This window comes from Siphateles boraxobius, unplaced genomic scaffold, assembly GCF_051911475.1.
Source record: "Siphateles boraxobius isolate OS27281-9 unplaced genomic scaffold, OSU_SipBor_1 1, whole genome shotgun sequence".
NCBI classification, from domain to species: Eukaryota; Metazoa; Chordata; class Actinopteri; order Cypriniformes; family Leuciscidae; genus Siphateles; species Siphateles boraxobius.
The window spans coordinates 25,743,482-25,756,879 of record NW_027508699.1 but is presented as its reverse complement, the minus strand read 5'-3'; the positions used below and the strand labels follow the sequence as shown (position 1 = coordinate 25,756,879).

Below are 13,398 nucleotides of genomic sequence, written 5' to 3'. Positions count from 1 at the left end.
AATCCTGAAAGATTTTTTTTAATTGTATTTATATTTCACAATATTACTGTTTTAACTGTATTTTTGATTAAATAAAGGGAGCCTTGGTGAGCATAAGACACTTCTTTCAAAAACATAAAAATCCTACAGACACCAGTGACACAATTTTACAGCAGTTTTATTTTGGCGTTAGTCAGAAAAGCTCCATATTAGAGTACAAAATAAGTGAGCTATCCATGTGATGATGAACATCCACAGACCGACACAGACGTGGGCACTGCGGCTCGATGACAATCAATATATCAGGAAGTGCAGTCTGAGATTGATGGATCTCAACCGCATCTCTGAAACACCCCCTTTCACTGCTGATATAACACACACAGACATGCATCAGTGTAGGTGGTAGAGTCACAACTCATCTGGGCATCTGATTAATAATTGATTGGCACATAACTAGAATAATGGGAAGTCATTTAGAGTATGATCCCTTCCTCTCTAGATTTTATTGCCTCCATTAGAGACTTGTGGGGATTATTCTAAAATGGCTCGTTTGTACGTGATAAGAGGTTTAGTTTTAAACCTAACAGCCGTTTAAAGTTGAGCAGGAAATTTGATAAAAGAAAGCTGATTTGGGAAATACTGTGGATTACTGACATTTATTTATGCAGCTCTTTCAAGCATTACTTATTAGCATTTTTCGTACTTCCTGTGTTAATGTAGGATTTTGCCTCATTTCCCCTGTAATTTGTCTATAACTGTAGGGTGGACAGTGTATTTATGTAGCTTCAGCTTGCATTTAGTAGTTATACATTTATTCTCGAGAGCCTTGTCTGTCTTTTTAATGACATGTTTACACCTCAAATGATCACTTTTCATCCAAATTTCTCTTTTCATATGAGGCTTTTCCCTATTCAGAGTGCTGACCACCAACCAGTCAGAATTAACCTTAAGCTATGTACGATATATCTTATACACCATTTTGGCTATTGGCTGATTTTTTGTTTTTGTTTTTTAATTTATAGGTATTGGTAGATATTGGATATTTATATAAATATCCAATATCGACCAATACCTGTAACATTTTGTTATTATTTATCATTGTTGAACACAGTTGTGCTGCTTGATATTTGTATGGAAACGTTAATACTTTTTTACATTCTTTAATGAATAGAAAGTTCAAAAGAACAGCATTTATTTGAGATATTGATGTCTTAACTGTCACTTTTGAATAATTTAATGTCCTTACTGAATTAAAGTATACATTTCTTTCAAAAACAATCTTACCGACCTCAAACTATAAACAGTAATATATATTTTCATATAGGGAAGCTGATACTTCCTGCATCATTTAGGTTGTGGTAACTTCAAGTTACTTCCCGGCACTTTAAGTTTTGTTTTATTTTCCTTTCACAGGTTTAGGTCATTTGATTTTTAGACCTACTTCATGGATTAAATAGCTGCGTTTGGCCAAGCGCACTGTTTTTCAAAAGAGTTGCTAGAATTGATGAATGGTTGCCCTCTCCTCAGCTCTATTACTGCCACAGCCGTCTTTGTTTGGTCAATCTGCAGAAGAGCATCAACCTCCGTAATGAGACGCTATGCTTGCCGGAGGAGCTGTGCTACTATTCATCAACCTTCCCCAGATTAGTTAGTGCTGCCGCACACTGGTCCGCATGAATATTAATTCTAGTTGAGTGTGAACCCTCTCAAATACTCCAATTTCATTCAAGCCGTGTGCATATATCATTATCTGGAGACTCTCTAATATTCGTTGTGGTACCTACACTGATATGGAAGTTGATAGCGTTGCATAAATCAAGCTACCCTTTAACGGACAACTTGAGCTCTCTTTCCTACTTTTGTGGCATTTTTCAGAGCAAGTGTCCTATTATTATTACAGTTGTTCTGCGGCTAAGGCCGAAATGTTGAAATGAATATCATTTGAAGTCTCTTAAGGGAGGGGAGGTTAAGATGTAATATACAACAGTACTGGAGAAGCACAACTCCTGAATACTCCTCTACTTTGCTTTTCTAGCTGAACTTAAGGAACCTCTCATTTGATTGATAAACCACGGGAGTCTCATAGGCTAACATCTCTTTTTCTCTTATCTTCCAGAGCCCAAACCAAAATGCTCCTTTTCTCCGCTGTATTATATTGTAAAAACTTGTTATATAAGTGTTTGAAAATGTTCAATGTGGCTCATAAAATGTATGTTTGCTTTGATACATGATAAATGTGGTCCATTTGTTATTTTCTTTGTGAGAGTGATGCTCTGTGCACTTTTATAAATGTTATTTCACCCCCTGCTGGTTTACATTGGTATAACCCTATTTTCTGTATCAGTACTCGTTATATTAGCAGTGCTCTGTATTATGATACCCTTTTTGACATTATCAATTGGCAGTTACTTTAAAGTATCTGTTTTATCAGTATGACAATTCTTGAAAGTTAGACCAAGGAGCTTGGCTTTACTAGCTCTATGCTGTGGCAGTTACGCATTTGAACATACATTTGGCATGGGACCTGAAGCTTGCCAAGGGAATAGTCCACCAAAAACATGGTGTTCCAAACCTGTTATTTCCCTTGAAACATGAAAACTATTTTTTTTAAAGAATCTTTTCATATCTTTTCCAAGGAGTATGGACTGTCAAGCTCCAAAATGAAAAAAAAAAATGTATATATATATATATATATATATATATATATATATATATATATATATATAACTATATAACAATGACAACTTGTACGCTATACCCCAAGTCTCCTGAAGCCAAATTATGTTTTTGTGTTATGAATAGACCCAAAATCAATGCTTTTAACTGGTAACCTTTATCTTCAGCTCTGAAATCAATGATGGCACCTATGGAGCAGGTCATGGTGTTTATTTACAAGACAGGAGAACCAGTGTCATTGAGATTGAGTTCTAATCTGCCATGTTTAATTTTGAGAGCTGCAGTTTAAGGAGAAGATTACAAGTTCATAATGACTATTGGTATTTCACAGAAAAAAATAGGGGTACAACAGCTTGTCAATGGGGGCAGTATCCATAAAGGGTCGACTTTGTATCTTATCAACCCCTAAAAGTGGCATATTAGTTGAATAGTAATACATACCCTTAAGGTACTATTAAGAAACTTTTAGAGGTAAATAAGATACAACAATTTTTTTGAAGTCTTTTTGAAGGTACTTCAAACCAAGCTGTTGTACCACTTAAGGTAAAATGTTTTCAATTTTCTCTGTTCTGAGAGTTCATCAAGTCCAGTTTGAGCCCTTTGTGGGTTTTGTAAATCCATCTTAAATCCATGGCACAGCTAATACGGTTTGTATTTCTTCTTTCTCTAGGTTCAGTAAGATCCAGAACACCAAGAACACCATGACGAAAGATGGGATCAGCTCGCTGATGTACAGAGTGGTGTCTGTGAAGAAGTATCCGCTCTATACCAACATTTCCGTAGAGATCGGCAAGCCTCCTCCCAGACCCTTCAAAGGATAGAAAGCTACCAGGTCTTGACCGAGAGACCATGATCTTACTAAAGTTCAGCACACACACGCACACACACAAACTCTGCCCAGGGTCACCTTCCTATGATACAGCAGTGATATGCTGGATAGTTCTCAGGAATACATGGAAGCTTATTGTGGATTCGAATCCTGATCCAGAACGAGATGTGCACACGGTGTCTGGAAGGACAGAAACATCATCGTTATACCCCAAAGGCTGTTTTTTTTTCAGACCTTGAGGATCAATACAAGTTTTTAGGCTGTTAATGGGAGGACTGTTCAGTTCTGGTTGTGGTGAGTAACATCTGACGATGATTTACAAAGAACTGCTTGGTCACTTGATCAGTCAGAACATACTGTACATTTCAAAAGCGAATGTGTCTTTGTACCTGCGATGCTTGCAGTGTTCAAATCTCTTCTTTCGTATCACAGATGTTGGTGAATCACGTGAGGTTGATAAATTGGTGCTTGAAGTTGGCTCTTTGGATTGTGTCTCTCTTGCGCTCTCTTTTATTTTGAATCGTCTCTTGGGACTAAGCTGAATTTCATCAACCATGAAGATACTTCTCGCCATTTCTGAGGATGATACCCTCGTCGCGGTGTTATCGTGAGAACTCGGGGGACAATTATGTAATGTGATTAGACTGGATCTGGACTAGTCCTACAAGCACATGACTGTCAGTCAATATGGTCCAATATGGATCGTCACTGCAGATCCTCTGGCTGCCGTGTAGATGCCTGGAGAAACGGCAAGAACTTTCGCTTGGAGATAGAGGAGCTTCTGTAGAAGTTACTGATGATCAAACCTCTGTATCTATCACCACCTGCTCAAAACTGACTGTGCTACGAGCCGCACTCTGTTTGATTACTCTCATTTACCTCAAAGATTCATATTTAGACCTGTCATATATCAATGCTTTCTTTTTAAAAACTTGAAGGATGAAGTTAGTTAAGAGTGCATTGATCAAATAATGCCCATATCATTCAGTCTTAGAGTCTTGTTCCTCTTTTGAGGATCTTTTACAGAGGCTATATATAAATTATGGTTTGATATTTCCAGTATCATAAAATATTCAACCCGGGTCCAAAATCAACCTTTTGCCACACCTGCCAATTTGAGTGAATTGGGAAAATTGACATACCACAATTATGTCTTTCTGGCCAGAAATGAATATTGGCATTTTTTATAAGAACATTTTGTCCCTAGGACAAAGGAATTCTTTTAGATTGTTTAGCTTATACTGTATGTGAGAGCACAGATCATTAGAAGCTGAGTTCAGGCTTTGTTGATTTGTAAAAATGTCATAACTTGAAGACCTATTTTACTTCAATTTTTCTTCCTTCATGTTTTTGTTTTGGTGTAGGCCTCTATCTTAATGTGTAGTATTGGAAGATTTTTAATTAAATAAATTAATACTTTAATTCAGTATTATTATATATTTTTTTGATTTCTGAAGGATCTCGTGACACTGAATACTGTGTCATGGCTGCTAAAAATTCTAATTAATTTCTCAACATTGCTCTGTATTTTTAATCAAATAAATGCAGTCTTGGTGAGCATTTTTCTTAAAAAAACAAGAGATTTTGATCAAAAACATATAAAAAAATAAATCGTACCAACCCCAAACTTTTGAACGATAATTTATGTCGAACAAGGAGTTCAGGAGGACAAAAAACATCATACATAAAAACAAAATCATATATGAACATAAGATTGGACTAGTCTTAATTTTTCATCCAGCGTCATTGTCCTTTTTTTACTTGAAATTGGCATTTGGCGAATGTTAATTTTGGACCCCATTATAACTTGTTTTACAGTTCCTTATTCCTTCTTACCATTTTATTTTACTGCCTGAAAACACCAAGCTGATGCCTTCAGATGTTTTATGAGGGGTAAATGTGAGGGGAGTACTAGCTATTTTTTCTCTCTTATCGGCTTTCCTGTGCAGTGCGTGGACGTTCTTTTGTGCTACCAACGATTATTTCAGCCCAGCACAGAGGAAGTCTTTAATGAGAGCCCCAGCCACTCTCCTTGACCTTTTTAAAATACACATTTCCTCTTCTTTTCTCCTCATGCCTTTCAGTTTAGCCTCACCAACCTATTTCATTTCTGTGTGTGCATTTGTGTTGTCTTAACTGCTGACCCAAGCAGTCACTGTGTTACATTGGTTTCCTCAAGTATTTCATTACCTCTGTCTCATAGGTGCCGGCCGCTACCTGTCAGTTAAAAGTGCATCACTTATTTGTACATTCACCATCAAGCAAAATAACTGCTAAAACTTACCTGACACAATTTTGCCTTAAGCTCTTTGAATTTTGCTATATTGATAGCATTAAAGATTATGTCTATAGTTTAATTTATAGAAATATGCCCTCTCTTTGCACATAGTCGAGTATATTCAGAACTGTTCATTGATTATATTCACTAATATTCAATACTGTAGCTCTGTGACCTGCATTTTAAATGCTCAGAACAGTGTTGCAGAATGCAGTGAATCCTGAAACCTTTAACTCGAATGAGATTTCTAGCCAATATCCATATTAAAAAGACATTATGCTCATCCCGAAATATCTTGGCAAATGAAAAGAAATCGGTTTCAGCCGGAGCGAGATTATTTCTTTTTTGAGTTCTTGTATCAAGGCACGTATTAAATTAAAGGAGAAAAAAAATGTTGCTGAGTGCTTGTCATTTACATTATCTTAATTGTTTTTAAAAAATGGAATAAAGAATAAAGTCCATATGGTGTAAAGGGAACTAGGTCCAACATATTGGAGAGACACATATCAGGCCTGACACACCATGATACTTTTTCATGTGTAGTAATTTTTGGGAAACTTTTTATTTTTATATCTCTCAATTTAAAGGTGTACTCAGTCATTTTGTGTTGGTTGCGCTGATTGATATGGCAGTCATCATAGATTTATGCTACCTGACTAATGACTAATTTATTTTTTATTTATTAGGGCAGTTATATACTGTTTAAAAGGTTTTTTCTATCATTTTCTTTTAAGAAATTGATACTATTATTCAGCAAGAATTAATTAAATTGATCAAAAGTGACAATAAATACATTTTACTTATGTCATTGTTTAAATAAATGCTGCTATTTTGAACTTTCTGTTCATCAAAGAATAATGAAAAAAAGTATCACTGTTTCCACAAAATATTAAGCAGCACAGCATAAGAAGAAATGTTTCTTGAGCACCAAATCAGCATGATTTCTAATATGAAATGGCTGCAGAAAATTTACCTTTGCCATCACAGGAATAAATGACATTTTAACATAAAATCAAATAGAAAACCTTTATTTTAAATTGTAATGATATTTCACAATATTACGTTTTTTGCTGTATTTGTAATAAAATAAATGCAGGCTTTGTGAGAGAGCAAGAGATTTCTTTTACCTACATATTTATAAAATTACTGAGTACACCTTTAAGGGCAAGGTTATGAAAAAGTATATGGTGAAAACTGCATTTTTAAAAGTTAGTCTGGTGATACAATCTATTAATTTGATCTTAATTCATTCTTATATTGCCCCAGTGGCAAATAAGCTGCATTAAAGTCTACGATATAAATACATTCTTTAGTCTTTTGAATGGAATTCGATAATATTATAAATGTTTTATTGCCGTTTATAAAATTAAAAACATCCATAAATATATACAATCATCTTATTGTTCCATCCAAATATGAAATTTTTTCGTATTTCTTGTGCCAACAAATGCAATCAAGTGAAGCTCGCACAACTCCCATTACCAACCTTGCGAAGCACAAATGCTGTCCTTGAGATCAGGATGCTATATATTCACCATTCACTTAAGCAACTCTCGCTTTATAGTTTGCAAAATCACACCAGTGCCACAATGAATGCACTTTTTATTGTGATGCCATTCTTTTATCTCACCCTTGGGTCAGCAAACCCTCCCATCCTGAGAACGCGCGCGCGCGCACGCACACACACACACACACACACACACACACACACACACGTAATGCTCACCCTCTCTCCTTCATCTCCCTTTTTCCCTTCAGTCATTTTCTGGAAATAACTCCATCTTGTGCTCGATGCTTGTTTATGTGAGAGAGGGACAGAAGTGGGAAAGTTTCACACCTACACAATGACTTGCGTAAGAAACTACTGATGGCCTCAGGTCTTCGTGTCTGGGGCACATTTTTAAATACTTGCTAGGTTTTTTGTACATTGAATGTCAAAAATACTATATCTTATATAGAATGCATTATGTCATATCAAACATACTTTTTGTATACAATCAATAAATCTGATGCTACAAGAATTTGATGGTGGGTTTCTGGGGTGGAACGAATGTTGAATGCCATATGTTAATGTTGTTTGTGTGTGCAAAAATATGGAGTTTATATGAAGACTGTTATGAGGCTAAAAGGATCTGAACAAAGTAATAAATCTCATATTTACACCTGATTATTATAACACCCATCTTTTAGCAGCACCAGTCAAAATCACTGCTCTGGGACATGGTCGTTTATTGGAAAGGGAACATCGTATCTCTAAACTGTCAGCCATGTGGAGGAAACTCAATAATATGTTCCTCAAAAGTTTTTTTTTTTTTTATGTGACAGATGTTGCAATAAACTAGTAGATATAACATCACAAACATCCTTCAGATTTATATATGGGATAATAAGACAAGACACATATATCACTTGTGGTTTATTTATATTTGTGTACATTCTGTCATTGCTGTCATTGCAAATACAAGCCTCGAAAAAAGTAGCAATTTTCCCACAGCTTTGAATGAAGTGTCAGAACAGAAATAAAGCAAAAAATAGTATGCTTTATTTATACATTATTCATTTATGATAGGTTAGTTTGTTTGTATTCCATGCTACATTAGCTGTTTCCATGCTTGCATGGCAGTAATGTAAGTCTTGAAGTCTGAATATACTTTGGTTTTCATGCATTTGAATCAGAAAACTATGTAAACAAACATGCTACAGTACAACAAATCATATATATAAATATATTTAAAAAAAACAATCACAAAGATTAGCATACGATCATCGCATCTGCAGGTGCAATTGGGCCTTGCCAATCATGGCCTCCTAATAAACCCCTTACATTGAATTGGCTCTATCACTCTCTCTCCTCTCGACCAGTAGCTGGTGTGAAGTGTGGCTGCCATCGCATCATCCAAGTGGATGCTGCACACTGGTGGTGGCTGAGGAGAGACCCTGACATGGTTGTAAAGCGCTTTGGGTGTACAGTAGTACATATGAAAGCACTATATAAAATGCCTCATTCATTCAATTGTGCACTACACAGTGCCCTACACAGTGCCCAATGTCAACGTTTTTTAAACAAAACTGCACTGTAGATACTAAAAAGCATATAAACAATGTAATATGCTCACTGTGCCATTTATAACCATGCCAAAAAGGTGTCACAAAACTAAGCTCTATTATCTGGACTATTAGGGAATATCCCTTTGGTAAGTCAAAGCAATAATATACCCACTCAATTTACATTAATAATTGTGAAATATGAAAGGGTTAGTTCACCTAAAAATTAAAAATCTGTCATTAATTACTCGCCCTCATGTCGTTCCAAACCCGCAAGATATTTGTTCATCTTCGGAACACAAATAAAGATCTTTTAAATGAAATCTGAGAGCTTTCTGTTCTTCCATTGACAGCCTATGCACACTACCAAGCCCCAGAAAGGTAGTAAAGACATCATAAAATTAATTAACTAATAACAGACTGTTCTTTAATCATTAAAAACTTGTAGGCTATATATCCTCAGCACTTTCATAAGGAAGTGTGGTTTACTGTAGATATCTGCTGAGTTTTTGTCATCCATTTTATAAATTGGGATGACATATGACCCCATTTTTGACCTCTTTCCTCAGTTTAGCCCTCATCAGGCTGGCAGTTGCGTATATGGGAACACATTGCCAGACGGTGGCCTTCCCAATAACCTGCATCCTGTTCTTCATGACATCGACATTTAGTACAGGAATCGACCCACACTGGCTCACCCCCAGGGATCACTTGGGTCCTAGAGGCATTCACGTAACAGTTGGGCCCTGGAGCCACAAAGAGAGAGATGATTAATGAAGCCCATTATCTGTAGATAAAGGTGAATTATTCATTTTTTCCCCCTATCCCATCTTAACATACAAAGACAGCTATATAAAAGCCATTCATTGGTTGATTCCTCAGACAAGTGTAAACACTGTCAATTTACTAAAGCATTGTTTTGACCCTAACCAGCCTGCAACACTAACTCAACCAATAATGTGAGTTTTGGGACTGGACTATCTGTTTGTCCAAACAATTGCAGATCTTGACTTGAGGGTCCCAACACAGTATTTGAAGGCAAGCACTTAATTATGATATACTATTTCTTCTGGTATGCGCTGAACTTTGAAAAAAAAAAATTGAAACTGAATGTCAATATATTGAATTAACCAAAATAAATTGTGATTTTTTTTTTACTAAACAATAGTTGTTGAGGGGGTACATTAAAAATAAATAAATATATTTAGTTTATACTTTATTTTTTTAGCATTATAATTAAGTTGCTTTCTGGTCCATGTGGTCCAGAAAAGCCCCTCAAGTCTCTCCCCTGTTTTATCATCCGAATTGTAAAAATTGATATTCAGAATGCTTAGAAAAGTAACAGATCACCTCTGCACAAAAGGCCGCACAACTTTGCGTATTATTCATGTCTGTAGCACAAACTATGCTAGACAAGTTATGTGCAGAATTTTAAATACTTAAGGTCATGTGTTTTTGCAAAACCTCAGCAAGAACCACTAATTAGGAAGCCTTAGAGTGTGTAGATAATGGCACAATGCTTTTTTGTGTTTAATGTTTAAGATAAGGTTTTACTTTAATTTTAAAGTTACTTTAGATTAACAGAAAACTTAATTTAACATTTTCCAACACTGAGGCAATTTGTATCAACAAAAATGCAACCATTTGAGGAACTGATCATTTATCACATTGGTGAAGTATATGCTTTGATTTATGTGTGTTGTTTTGCCTGCCTTATCTTTAGTCTCTGTAAACACTATAATTGCCTTCATACTTCACAGTGTACAGAGAAAACAATACGGTGGAAGGTTAACTCATAAGGAGCGTTATCTTATTTCAGGTGCAGAAACCAGTGTAGCACATGGCCCGGCATCTGAACCTCCCCATCTGTTATTGAATGAATTATATGAAGATATTACATCCAGCATCATTAACAAAGACCCAACAAAATTGTGCCCTCAAATTATGTGTTGAGGCTATGAGAATGTCATACTGCATTAGTCGAGACCGATGCAATTGCATAGAAGTTTAATCAGCCTTACAGACATGGCAAAGTTTTCTTTTAAATTCTAAAATAACCTTACCATCCATGCACTGAGGGCAGCATATCCCTTTCTGATAGACTGGATTAACACATGGTGGAGGGACACAGTCTGCTACCTGACAGCGGGCGATACCGTTGCTGTAACATGTGCAATGATGGCATGCCGAGGGCTGTAAATCAAGTGCAAATCATCAGTTGAACATAGCTTATCAATTGATGCAATTCCATCAAAAGACGTGTATTACTCTATTCTTTCAAAAGGCTTTTTAAACAGAACCAGCAGGACTATCAGATTGCTCGCTTGTATACATAATGCAGACATTTGATGTTGTGCCAATCCAACACAGCGTTTTAACATCCTATAATGTGAAGAATGTGATAAAATTCCACTCCCACACGGCTGTTTAAGTAGGAGCCACATTACCACCTGTGGCTCAGACAGTACTGGAGGTTGGGTTAAATGGACTGGAAGAAAATGATGTCAGCTCAGGCAAAGTGTATTCCTTGGAGTCTGTCAGAAGGCTTCAATTTTCCCCTCAGGGATTCCCCATTAGCCATAATAACCAAATCAAGGAGATAATGAAGCACATATAAGCCCCGCTTCTTCCAAGCCTGTGCCACCAGAGATATTTCATTTTTCAATTCCTTAAACAGAGTATTAAATTGCCCTTTGTGATTCCAGTCTTCTGTGCATCAGATTTGTTCTTAACCTTGACTCAGAACAAGAAACCTACTGTATTAGCTTTTAACTTGCACAATGAATAAATATGCATAAGAATGGGTATGTAGGAATTGGCTCAAATTAAACTATTATCTTTCAGAAAAAAAGGGCTACTTTTGTTCTGAGTTTACAAAAAAACAACAACATACAACTTAAATGACAAAGTGGCACAAAGAGTGCTGCTAAATCAGTGATCTTAGACCTAAATAATGTCTGTTTCGGACACAAATTTACTAAGTGCTATTTCATCCGTGAATGAATGAAGGAATCGTTCTCCCTTTAAGGCGCATTTCATTAAATGGACCTCTAGAGCTGAAAATGTTGCACAAACATCCCCTTTCACTGAACAATGTGCTAATTTGAATACGAAGAGTTAACTGACTCCAAATTTGCGTGCCTATTTCTCAGCACAACAGATCCCTGTTAACAAACTAGATTCATTGAAATAAAGATATATATAAATAAATAAAAATACTATATAAGTCAATGGGTGCCGTGAACTGTCTGGTTACCAGCATTCTTTAAAATGTCTTATTTTTGTGTTCAACAGAAGAAAGAAACTCATTTAGGTTTGGAACAACACGAGGGTGAGTAAATTATGACAAATATTTTATTTTTGGGGTGAACTGTCCCTTTAACTTTATCTTGAGCCACGTGATGGCGCTACATATTCTGAATTTTCCTTTTGGGACCAATATCAAACCTTTGAAACAGTCATCGCCCCTGGGAAAATAAATAAATAACCGAAACGTTAGGTGGCCTATGGAATTTCTAAACAAACATTGAAAAAAGGGACCTGGTCACTCATCTAAGAACAATTATTGCCGAATGAATTCTTATTAAAATTTGATTTGGTCACTATGTTAAGGGCTCGAAAAAGAGCAACAACGAAAAATATAGCCTATATAAAGTCAGAAGGCATTCAGTCTAAATCCGTCAACTTAGTGTAAAAATATTGTAAATTTGTTACACATCTTTGTTCTTTCTTTCTATATGTGACCGTTGTAAGCTGAGTGTTACAAACGAAGTTCAGTTCACCTGAAAGTGTTGCCCCAGCTCGTACACTTCTCCCCCGTACTCGCAGCCGATCTTCTCGCAAACCGGGCAGCAGTCTTTCGGGTAATGGCTGACATGGATGCAGGCGGCAGGCAGGGATGCGCACTCAGTCCGCGTGCAAGCAGACCCGTCTGTAGTACATTCGCATTGGGTACAATGATCTGAGTCTAAAAAGTACCATTCGCCAACATAATAAACACTGCCGTTTGCCTCACATGTCGTCTCTTGTTGTCCAGTGCCCGAGAAAGCCACAGCACACTGGCCGCAGATCAACAGGGTGAGCAAGACATTAAGAAAACTCCCCGGGGAACCCCAGAGTATGCCCATCACCGAAAACTTCTCAGTCCCAAAACAAGACTTGCAAATAAATAGATATTGCTATTCTATTCTCAATAACTTGCTATTGCAAAAGTCTTTTTATAACTAAACCGGATACGTTTATGCGTTTCAGGGTTAGATTGGGCTGTGCGCGCCTTGGATGCAGTTGCGCAAAGGGAAAGTTTTACTCCTCCTGGGTTGTTTTCAATTTACACGTGACAGACGAATACCAGAATATTGATAGGCTGTAGTAGTCATTCGCTTTTATTGCAGCTTTGTGTGTCTATTGAGTGTTAAAATGGTTATGCTTACTTTTATAATCTCGTTTTATAGTTATACTGTGCATTGTACAGAACCATGTTGCAGTGACACCACAATGCTTTGTTTCTACTCTAAATGAAGTTATACGTGCTAATGAAAGTTTAATATATTTTTTTAATATTAAATATATTAAATTAATATTAAATTAATAT

At 36.3% G+C, this 13,398-nt stretch overlaps 2 protein-coding genes across 2 annotated transcripts in view; one reads left to right on the top strand and one right to left on the bottom strand.

Moving 5' to 3' along the window:
* Positions 1–7,780, top strand: part of b4galt2 (UDP-Gal:betaGlcNAc beta 1,4- galactosyltransferase, polypeptide 2) — a 147,637-nt gene extending 139,857 nt beyond the window's left edge. The window contains exon 7 of the mRNA XM_077231373.1: positions 3,326–7,780. Coding sequence (XP_077087488.1) covers positions 3,326–3,476 — 151 coding nt within the window. The 3' untranslated portion in view covers positions 3,477–7,780. The remainder of the gene's footprint in view (positions 1–3,325) is intronic.
* A 383-nt stretch (positions 7,781–8,163) lies between these two features.
* Positions 8,164–13,153, bottom strand: LOC143739181 (von Willebrand factor C domain-containing protein 2-like). The gene is made up of 3 exons (XM_077231454.1): positions 12,590–13,153; positions 10,871–11,000; positions 8,164–9,553 (listed from the first exon to the last, which is right to left on the bottom strand). Exons 1-3 carry the CDS (start codon positions 12,932–12,934, stop codon positions 9,378–9,380), a joined length of 651 nt encoding a protein of 216 aa, XP_077087569.1. The 5' UTR covers positions 12,935–13,153; the 3' UTR covers positions 8,164–9,377.
* Positions 13,154–13,398: the final 245 nt, after the last annotated feature.